Raw genomic sequence first — 11,561 nt, forward strand, 5'->3', positions numbered from 1 at the left:
ACACCATTATTTTCATGTGGTTCGACACCAAGCCTACATCCACGCCTTAGCACCAAATTAAGAATTCTAAAATCCTCTAAAATACTCCTTCATCGGCGGAGCAAGCCTTACAACTCGGGAATAAATCCCTACACTCAAGAACAAATCCCTACACTCAAGAAAAAATTCCTACTACTCACAAAGAGCCTTCACCAAACAGTTCACAAAGAATATTTACAATGGTTCACAAAGAACCTTACATGAAGAAGATGATTACAATGAAAATGCTCCTTGATTGAGTAAATATCAAATACAAAGCAAACCTCACACTTAATCTCTCAAGGAAAGAATCATACAAGATAAGTGAACAAAAGAGATAAGCATTTGTGAATAAGAGTTAAATGCAAAATGTTAGGTTTTGGATTCAAATATGTTTTTCACTAAATGCTTGTAATAATAACGAAAATCATGTTTAAAAAAGTCTAAGAACTTGTATTTATTGGCAAAAATGGGTTACTATCCGTTTTATGGCCGTTGGGGGGTTTTATTAAAAAATAATTTTGAAAACTAGTTGTTTTCGCCCATTGGTGTTTTTTCATCGTCCAAACCTTCGACGGTTTTTCTGGGCTCTCTGTAACTGTTGACTAACATGTTTCCTGCATACGTCGAAGATTACCCAAAATTAGAAAAAGTCATTAACACGAAAGTTGTGAGATTTTTTCTTATCTTTCCATAGGCACCAAGATCACCCTTTTTGGAGTTTTTTTTACTAAAAGTTATGCCCCAAATATCAAATGGTGTTCAGGAAATTTGATCAATGCATAACTGAGGTTTTAAACCCAACCAAAAAGTCTTTTTATCACTTAAAACATTCTTGAACAAAAGTATATAAAAGATACTAAATTTATTAAAAATTAAAACTTGTCCAAGTGAGTTTCCCCTTAAATAGAAGATCTTTTGTTTGATAAAAGACATTTGAAAGTTCGTTTTGATATCTTGTATGTCAATATGTCCTTTAATGAAAATATGCTTGACTTCTTGAAGCTTTTGAACATAAGACTTGTTTTGATAAAATCGAGACTAAGTATGAAGATATTCAAAATACTAAGATGTTGAAAACTTGTCCCTTTGAAAAATAACTTTGAGTTTAGGATTCTTTTGACAAACTCTTTGGTTTAACTTTGAAAATCATGTATGTTGAGTCTATGACTTTAGGTGAAATCCTATAAACTTATGTGTAAGAAACAAAACTGCAAGAGTTATAAAATAGACTACCTCAAACACTTCCCAAATACATATAAGACTACATTTAAGCTTCCTTTGGTCATGTTTGGGTTCTTTCGAGTACGTGTCCATTTGATCTTCCTACTCAACGCCAACTCGGTCCGATCTTTGCCTTTGATCTAGTATTTTGTGAATGTGTCACTTGTACATGTACTAAACATGATCTGCAAAGATAGGAAAACATTAGGAACAAAAAATAGGTTAATATCATTTAAACACATTAAACCATGATAGTGTAGCCACCAAGGCTAACAATCTCCCCCTTTTTGATGATGTCTAAGCAATTGAGAATCTATTTAATCTTTGCAATTTGAGTTTGACTTACCATAACTTATTATACAAAGATAAGCTTACCTAGAACCACTAATAGGTTGTTATCATCAAAACAAGACAATTAAGCTCACGTAGTCTCTAAAGCTAACACTTTGAATTATGTTTAAAAATAGCTTAATCATTTTAAAGTAATTAGGATAGTAATGTATAATTTCTTTTTATGTTGAAAGGGCAATGATTTTTAGTAAATTCTAATAAGAAAAAATACCCAGAGAAATTATTACAACTTGCTTAAGCACTTGAAAGGCTTATGTTATAATACTTTTTACTAAAAAATATTTGATTAATTAAACTTATAATTCAAATTTGAATCAATTTAAGAAATTTTTGGGTAACTTGCAAGCTTTTCTTACCAAAATAAAAATTAAATGCCGTTTGTTGCATAATCCATTTTATTTCGTGAATCTAACGCGATGTGAATTTTTTTATAGGTTGTTAAGTTAAAGGTAATTTTGGTATTAAGGGAGATGTGACCTTAAGAATAGTTATGGAACGAAATGAAGGGGAATAATCTTCTAGAATAAAAAATCCTAAAACTTTCTCTAAAATTGAAAACATATGTCATAAATTTGGGAAAAGCTTAATTAAAGGTGAGATTAGATGTAAGAACATATTGAACTTTATTTATTGTTGCTATTCTTTTGTTATTTTTTCATCTCCTGACTTAAGCATTATAATGATCTTCCTAATACAACATGTAAAAAAAATAAAAAAAAAATGCTGCAAAATAGAAAATGTTTCAATGTACGTTACAATGTCGTTTTCCTTAAAACGTTATTTTTGTTGGGTTATTTCCTTCCACATGGAGGAAAGCCCAAGTAGGTTTTATTAAAGCCCAAAGTCTAGCCCTTTAGTGTGGCAACCTAAAGGATGTCAGAAAAAGAAAAGAGATGAGTGATTAGCTGCAACTTTCCCAAGAGAGAGAGAAAAACGTAGTTTTTTTTCTCATACTGCCCATATTTCATCAAGACTTTGATCCCACTTCATTCATGGTCCAATCGAGTTGAAATTTGGAGGAGAGGTTCACGACTCAAGGAGCTACAATTTGAATGGTGAAGATTGGATTTTGAGCTCAGGAGTTGGGATTTGTGCCCGTGAACAATAATCGCAATTTTGGTATATTCTCTCCAATTCTCTTGGTATTTGCCAAGACTGATGATATCTTGATGAGATATATTTGTAGCCTCTAATTGCGATTAGAGAAGACTTTGTGTATCCATTATTTGGTTGATAGTGGTGATTTCAATTGGACTAAGTCCCGTGGTTTTTCTTCTTCATATTGGGGAAGTTTTCCATGTAAAAAATTGCTTGTGTTCTTGTGGTTTAGTGTGATTGATTATTTTTCCTATTGTTTTAAGCATGTATAAAAGTACAGATACATTATATTTGCCTACATATAGGGAGAAGATTTATTCCGCTATGGTTGTTTATTGATATCTCTCCCAACAATTTGCCCCCATAAAATCGGTGCGTATTGAGTTAGTAAATACGTTTTCAGGATACAGTGAAACCCAAAATACAATCTAATATCAGTTTGCGTCATACACAAACGAAAACTGATCCCAAACACTCTTAGAAGAATCTGAAATAAATTTCTGAAATTCTATTTCTATAGAAAATAGAACCTAGATTTGAAGAAGATATAAATCATGAGAACTTTATATGAGAAAGAGAATGAGAGAATGATGAGTTTTTCTATATATTTTGTGGGGTTAATTCTGTCTTTAAATAGACAAAATTATGTCTTTTTCCAAAAGTTACAAAGGTATGAACAGTCGCAACTGCTCAAAGCATTATGTACGTCAACCTAGTCGCACCTCCAAAATTTCCTAGTCGCGCCTTGCTTGACACACTCTAAAAGATTTCCGTGTACAGTTGATAGCATAGTTGACTAGGTCGCACTTTCAAGATTTCTTGGTAGCGCCTTGGTCGAACCATTCTGTGAACTTGCTGTTATTTAGTACTCTAGAATCTTCTAACTCGACCTAGTTGCCCTTTGTGTTTCATTGGTTGCATCACGTGATCTTATAAAAATTATAAGATTAAATTTAAGTCATCCGATCATGATCAACGATCACGATCTCGCAACGATGCAAAGTGCATGTGCACCATCTAAATGTGCCACTGGCACCCTACAACCTACGTCACGCGCGCATGCGTGTGTGAACATTGTAAAACACCATCCTAGGGTTCACACTAGCACCATCTTTTAATCAATTTTAGGAGAATATTTTACTTTATTATTTATTAATGACTTTTCCTTTTTTACTCTTTCCAACGAGGAACAAACCCACATAGCATTAATTATATTTTAGAAAAATATTTCAATACAACATAAGTTCTCTCTAGCTCTTTTATCTTTTACAAAGACCCATTTTGACTACAATTGGGGCTTAGGAGATATCAGAAAAACTAGATAGACTTGCTCATTTCTTACCTAACTGAGATACCATTTTCTTTTTGTTAGAATAGTTTTTTTATGAATTAACTTAACAATACATTTCTTAGGAGAGAAGTTAAGATTGGAGAAATGAAAAAGGGAAATAATGACTCTTTTTCTCTTTTTATAAACGTAAAATATAAAAAGAGAGAAGACGTCGAGAGGAAAAAAAAAATGAAAAAGAAATAAGAGCTAACTACGGAAATACAGAAACATCCTCATATAACTTTGAGAAATGGTTACGTAGAAAAATATTCCTATAAATAATGTTTGATATATATTTTATTTTCTCTGTCAATTAACATCTATTTTCCTTTATTTTATATCTCTATACTTTACCTTAATAAAATAAATGAGGCAAAGAGAAATCGATTCTCTAACCTTCTCTCGTGCAAGTCCTAAATCGATTCTCTAACCTTCTCTTGAGCAAGTTCTAATAAAACAAATGAGGCGGAGAGAAATCGATTCTCTAACCTTCTCTCGCATAAGTCATCTTCAATCAAATGAATTCTAAGTCTTTATTTTATTTCACCCCAAATTTATTCCATTAGACTGTATTAAATGTAGAATAAATACACATCTTTAGCTCTCACACACGTGAATAAAAAAGGAATGTACCCCCAGGGTGTGGTTCAGGTGCTAGTGTGGGCTGCGAGAGTGCCTCTCATGAGATCAGGTGTTCAAACCTTCCTGAGCTCATTTCCGCCCCTGAACTCCTGAATTTACCCTCCCTTTGGAGTTGTGGGGTCAACTTCAAGGGCCGCAGGATTAGTCACATGGACCGTAAAACGGACATGTGGATAGCCAGTGCGTAATCCAAAAAAAAAAAAAAAAAAAAGGAGTGTAAATATATATATATTTTTTTTTCTAAAGGAAAAATATTGGAAAGAAGAAAGAAAGAAGGAAGAAGACGATGACAGTGGGCGGTGCATGTTTTCCATTTTTCTTTTCTTTTCTAAAGCATGACTTCCAGTGAAGTCCAACCCCTGGATTGCGTTTGACAAATCACAAATCTGAAATCCTACATTTGTCCGCAGTGTGAACACCACCACGCGCCTTGCAAAAGCAAAATAGGCAACCTTCCAAATCCAAATTCATACGCTTATTTTGACTGTAACCGGTAACCGCTCCCTCCTCCCACGCTGCAATAGCCTCCATTGAGGATCCTCCTCTCGATTTCTCTCTCGGCATTCAACAAAAACAGAGCATCCCTGACTTACCCAAAATGCCAGCCCACCCCACAAACACGCAAAGAACCAAGATAGCACCTTCCGTTTCATCTTCTGCATAAATCTCTGTATGTCATTTCAGGGCTGCAGCTCAAAAGAGGGGGGAGGAAGAAGAAAGGTGGGTGCAGAGGAAATGGTGCATTATCAGCGGCCCCATCAGTGGAGGAAAGGGGAAGAAGCTATTGGAGAAGATGAGTCACAGACCAGCCCTGGTTATTGCAAGAGAACAACTAGACCTAAGCTTCTTTCTCTCCTTCTCTTTTCTCTTCTCTGCTGCTTCTGCTTGATCTTGGGTCCCCAGCTGTTCAGATATTCCTCCACTCTCTCCCTCTTATGTAAGCTTTTCTCTTTCATTCTCTTATGTAAGCTTTTCTCTTTCATTCTCTTATGTAAGCTTTTCTCTTTCATTGTTTTTCCTTTCCTCTATTTTTTTTCTTTCTTTCTTTCCTTCTTTATTTTTTTCTCTCTCTATCTCTGATTCTGGTTTATCATTTTTGCAGATGCATTTGGGGTTGATGGTGAAGCCATGGTTGCTAAAACGTATGCAAGTGCTTCCCCCTGTTCCTCAATCTCTGACGGTCAGTACTCTCTCTCTCTCAACCTTGGCTGTTTACATTTCTGTGACCACTCAAAGTTCAATCAAACTATGAGAACAGACTGCAGATGGGTTTCACTCTCCCATTAATTTTTAAAACTTCTATCAAACAGCAGCGGGATGAGCATATTGGGAAAATGCTTGATTCCTCCCCCCCCCCCCCCCCTCTTCTTGGTGCTAAAACGTGATGTATTGTGGTTTAATGCAGGAACTATCTGTTGCGACAGAAGCAGTATGCGGTCAGATATATGTTTCATGAAAGGGGATGTGAGAACACACTCTGCTTCCTTTTCAATCTTCCTTTACAGCTCAAAAAATACCAATGGTTTCCTCAATAATGTTACGGGCATAGCCCGAGAAGGGGAAGAAGTGGGAGTCCAGCATGAAAAGATCAAACCCTACACCCGGAAATGGGAAACCAGTGTCATGGACAAAATTGATGAATTAGACCTCGTTTCGGTAAAAGAGAATTTGGGCACTCGCCGTCGATGTGATGTTCAGCATGATGTTCCAGCAGTGTTCTTCTCGACTGGAGGCTATACCGGTAACGTGTATCATGAATTCAATGACGGAATCATTCCTCTCTACATTACTTCTCAGCATATGAGCAAAAATGTTGTGTTTGTTATTCTTGATTATCACAAGTGGTGGATTACTAAGTATGGTGATATCCTTTCGCTTTTTTCGAATTATCCGGCAATAGATTTTGAGGGTGACCAGAGAATCCATTGTTTCCCAGAAGCCATTGTTGGTCTAAGAATCCATGATGAGCTCGCTGTGGATTCTTCATTGATGGAGGGGAATAAGAGTATTAGAGATTTTCGAAACCTACTAGATCGAGCTTACTGGCCTCGAATCAGAGGTTTAATCCGAGATGAGGAACGAAAAGCACAATTGAAATTGAAAGAGATTTCTTTATCCCCTTCATCAAACTTCTCATTAGAAACTGAGAAAGTAGTCCAAGATGAGGTTCCGATGAAACCAAAACTGGTTATATTATCTCGAAACGGGTCGAGAGCAATGGTTAACGAGGATTCAATGGTGAAAATGGCAGAGGAAATTGGGTTTCGGGTTGAAATTTTGAGGCCTGATCAGACAACAGAACTGGCAAAGATTTACCGGGCACTAAATTCAAGTGATGTTATGATTGGAGTCCATGGTGCTGCTATGACTCATTTTCTGTTTCTAAAGCCTGGTTCTGTGTTCATCCAAGTAGTTCCCCTGGGAACTGAATGGGCAGCGGAGACTTGTTATGGGGAACCTGCTGTGAAGCTTGGGTTGAAGTACAGTGGCTACAAAATCCTGCCAAAGGAAAGCTCATTGTACAATGAATACAATAAGAGTGATCCTGTGCTGAAAGACCCACGGAGTGTGGCAAACAAGGGGTGGCAATTCACTAAGAAGATTTATCTTGATCACCAAAATGTGATATTGGATCTAAGAAGATTTCAGAAGCGGTTGGTCCGCGCCTATGAATACTCCATCTCTAGAAAGAAACAGAATTTCCATCTTCATTCGTCATCACAATCATTCTCCTGAGATTTTTACCTAAATTTTGACTATTATTTGTTAGAAGTTAAAGGTAATTTTGGTATTATGGGAGATGTGACCTTAAGAATAGTTATGGAACGAAATGAAGGGGAATAATCTTCTAGAATAAAAAACCCTAAAACTTTCTCTAAAATTGAAAACATATGTCATAAATTTGGGAAAAGCTTAATTATTAAAGGTGAGATTAGAGGTAAGAACATACAGAACTTTATTTATTGTTGCTATTCTTTTGTTATTTTTTCATCTCTTGATTTAAGCATTATAATGATCTTCCTAATATAACATGTAAAAAAAATAGAAAAAATGCTGCATAACAGAAAATGTTTCAATGCACGTTACAATATTGTTTTTCTTAAAACGTTATTTGTGTTGAGTTATTTCCTTCCATGTGGAGGAAAACTCAAGTGGGTTTTTTTAAAACCCAAAGTCTAGCTCTTTAGTGTGATAACCTAAAGGAAGTCAGAAAAAAGAGAAGAGATGAGTGATTAGTTGCAGTTTTTGAGAGAGAGAAAAATGTAGTTTTTTTCTCATATTGCCTAGATTTCATCAAGACTTTGATCCCGCTTCATTCGTGGTCCAATCGAGTTGAAATTTGGAGGAGAGGTTCACGACTTAAGGAGTTACAATCTAAATGGTGGAGATCGGATTTTGAGCTCAAGCGTTGAGATTTGTGCCCATGAACAGAAACTGCAATTTTAGTATATTCTCTCCAATTCTCTTTGTATTTGCAAAGACTGATGATATCTTGATGAGATATATTTGTAACCTCTAATTGTGACTAGAGAAGACTTTGTGTACCCATTATTTGGTTGATAGTGGTGATTTCAACTGGACTAAGTCCAGTGGTTTTTCTTCTTCATAGTGAGGAAGTTTTCCACGTAAAAAATTGCTTGTATTATTGTGGCTTAGTGTGATTGATTATTTTTCCTATTATTTTTAGCACGTATAAAAGTAGAGATGCACTATATTTGCTTACATATAGGGAGAAGATTTATTCCGCTATAGTTGTTTATTGATATCTCTCCCAACAATTTGCCCCCACCAGATCGGTGTGTATTGAGTTAGGAAATACGTTTTCAGGATACAGTGAAACCCATAATATAATCTAATATCAGTTTGCGTCATACACAAATGAAAACTGATCCCAAACACTTTTACAAGAATCTGAAATAAATTTCTGAAATTCTATTTGTTAGAATTGGTGTATTCCCAAGAGAGGGGGTTAATTAGAATTTAAAATTTATCGCCTAGGTTAAACCAGATGAACAACAGTATATACAAAACCTAGGGTCAGTCTATTCAATTTCTGAATGGGTAGATAAATATAATATGGAATTTAATTCATACGCATCATTCACCCATAATGTACATGTGCGGTAAATATAAAGTGCGGAAATGTAAATGAACACACGATATGTTATCGGGGTTCGGCCAACTGTGCCTACGTCCCCGCCTCTAGCTCGCAAGCAGGAGGATTTCACTAATAGCTCACTTAAGGGTGGAGCGGTACTGTTTACAACCAGGTCAAATTAACATAGGGCTGACCTCAACTTTAACCAGGTCAATTTGCGGGCTGACCTCAACCTACACGCCTTAACAGGACGACGCACCTAGCTTTCCTAACCGGGTTTAAGCCAATCCGGGACTATTCCAGGGCTAGTCTCCCTCTTCAGACCCGTGCCTGAAAATACAACAGTATTTGAAATACAATCAAATGGTACAATGAATAAGCTTTCAAGTAAAGCAGATGTGTACCCAAATACGCGCAATTACAAACACCACAGTATGATTCAATATATAAGCTCAATGTGGTCTAAGATGTCAACTCTCAAATAGATTTACTATCGTTGTAATGAGTGCGTGAGAGTACAAACAGTATGATCTTTGCATCACAAGATATTCAGGTAAGATGTTCACACAAAGATACTAGCTAAGCAATATATGTGCATATTTCAAAGAGCGGGTTTTCTCAATTGTATGATGCTCTTGAAGTGTATATATTTGGTTTGTAGAAGGATATTCAATCTTTGTATTCAGCAAAGGACATATGAGTTAACGAATATTGCAACAAAGATTTTATCACATAAGCAAATATCTTATCAAATATTTTCAAGATATAAACACAGTAGATATTTGAAAATGTTTTGCAACCAAAATACAAATACAAACTTTTTAAGATATTGCAATGAATATGTAATACTCAGAAGTTTTATATAAGTCTTCTTAGGAGAGACTTATTACCAAAGTCTCCTAAGAATACTTAAGGTTTTAGCTCTCAAAAATAAGTTAATCAATCCAAAGATAGGAGAGCAAACCAATCAAGACAAACACTCAAAACCAACTTACAAATAATGTAAGCAATATGGGAAGGTAAGATTGAGTATGTGAAGCTTGGAAATGAGTATTATAGGGTTTTGATTTTTCAAAGAATTTTCCCTAATCAAAGTGGCTAATCCTTTTTTAATTTTCTCAAATGAACTCATATATATAGGCAAGGGAGAAAATATGACCGTTTGGGACCTATTGGGTATTATTAGAAAAGTTTAATGATGTTTAAAGCATTTGAACCCTGTTTAAAAAATATTAATTGCGGTAAAAAAATCAGGGCAACCCGAGAGGCCCGGTCGACTAGGACTCAAATGGCTTGGTCGACCAGGGGACTTTTGAACTGAATGGTCGGTCGACCGGGGCAAGGCGATTTTCCAAATTTTCGAGGTTCGATCAACCGAGCCTTTTTGAACTGCATGGTTCGATCGACCAGACCGCTGGGAATTCTCCCGAGGACCCTCCGGTCGACCAGGTAGTTGGAGTACAAAAGTGGTTGGTCGACCGGGAGGTCAAAATGTTGACTCCCAAGTGGTTCGGTCGACCAGCAAGAAATGAACTGTGAAGTTCGGTCGATCGGGACTTGGTCAAACTGTTGACCTAGTGCCGGTTCGGTTGACCAGGCCAAAGTGAATTGTGTTGGCCGGTCAACCGAAAGTGCACCAAGTGTGCATTTCGGTCCTGTATTGAACCAAACAAGTCCTATTTCAAGTGCCTAACAAACATATGTGTACATGTGTGTGTCTTAGGGTCACTTAGGACAAAAAATAGAGACACTGAAAAAGTCCAGTGTTGGTCGACCGAAGGGTACACCCTAAGGTCTTTCTAAGGTCCTTTCTTATTCATGGTTTGTTTGAGCTTATGTAGTAAATCATACATGTGATGTGTGTGAGCTTATTACAAACCAAGTACCTACTTACTATTACAGACTGATTACGCGCTTAAAATGCGTAATTAGGTGCTTTAATTCATGCATTGCAAATGATGTTTTGTATTTAAATGCCTAACTACTCTCAATATTCTAAAATTGTGTTCTATTTATAAAATTTGGGTTTTATTGAGTAATGTATGAAATTTTGGTGTTTTTTTATTGCAGAGCAACTGTTGGAAGCTAAAAAAAAAAAACGGACGGTACTTTACAATCTGTGCGTAACTCTCTCATCCAACCTCTGATTCAGATGATTCAAGATGCCGTAGAAAGATAAGAAAACAATCTACAATTTTCGTGTTTTGTGTTTTGCAAAATACTGGCAGCATCAAGGCCGAAATCAGACGTGAAGTTAGCATATGCTGTTTTATGGATTTTTTCGACAATTCTTCGTAATCTTGGCATAACTTTCTCATACGAGCTCCGATCGAGATGATTCAAAATTCTGGGAAAATCTGAAAAAGAGCTCTACATCTTTTATGTTTTAAGCTGTGAGAGTTACGAGCTATAAGAGGGTCGAAAGTGGGCTTGAAAGAGGAGGGCAGTTCATGTACCTTTGAAAAAAAAAAAAAAATCAAAAAATCAAAAAATGAGATGTGACCCAGCCATGCAGCCGGGTCATCTCATAAGGGCAGTGTGCGCTGGGTACATACAAAGGAAAGACAAAAGAATGGAAAGAAAAAAAGAAAGGAAAGAAAAGCAAAGAAAGAAAGGGCAAAAGGAAAGGATGGAAAAGTCAACAAGGGAGGGTTTCCTTGGGAGAGTGCCATGTGCAAGAAGAGAGGGGAGAGAGCAGCGTGCGCTGGGGCTTGAGAGAAGGGAGAGGCCGGACCATAGAAAAGAAAAGAAAAGATTTTTCTTGGTAAAAACAGAAGAGAGGCCAAACGACATAAAGTT

At 36.3% G+C, this 11,561-nt stretch overlaps 1 protein-coding gene across 1 annotated transcript; it reads left to right on the forward strand.

Moving 5' to 3' along the window:
- Positions 1 to 5,175: 5,175 nt before the first annotated feature.
- LOC131167319 (xylan glycosyltransferase MUCI21-like) lies at positions 5,176 to 7,544 on the forward strand. Its single transcript, XM_058126083.1, has 3 exons — positions 5,176 to 5,600; positions 5,766 to 5,843; positions 6,069 to 7,544. Exons 1-3 carry the CDS (start codon positions 5,336 to 5,338, stop codon positions 7,397 to 7,399), a joined length of 1,674 nt encoding a protein of 557 aa, XP_057982066.1. The 5' UTR covers positions 5,176 to 5,335; the 3' UTR covers positions 7,400 to 7,544.
- The last annotated feature ends 4,017 nt before the right edge of the window (positions 7,545 to 11,561 follow it).

The sequence above is a fragment of the Malania oleifera genome, chromosome 11 (assembly GCF_029873635.1).
Source record: "Malania oleifera isolate guangnan ecotype guangnan chromosome 11, ASM2987363v1, whole genome shotgun sequence".
Classification (NCBI taxonomy): domain Eukaryota; kingdom Viridiplantae; phylum Streptophyta; class Magnoliopsida; order Santalales; family Ximeniaceae; genus Malania; species Malania oleifera.

Coding starts and splice junctions, on each gene's coding strand:
- LOC131167319 (XM_058126083.1), top strand. CDS start 5,336: ATGTCATTTCAGGGCTGCAGCTCAAAAGAGGGGGGAGGAAGAAGAAAG. Junction 5,601..5,765: donor CTCCACTCTCTCCCTCTTAT/GTAAGCTTTTCT, acceptor TCATTTTTGCAG/ATGCATTTGGGGTTGATGGT. Junction 5,844..6,068: donor CTGTTCCTCAATCTCTGACG/GTCAGTACTCTC, acceptor GGTTTAATGCAG/GAACTATCTGTTGCGACAGA.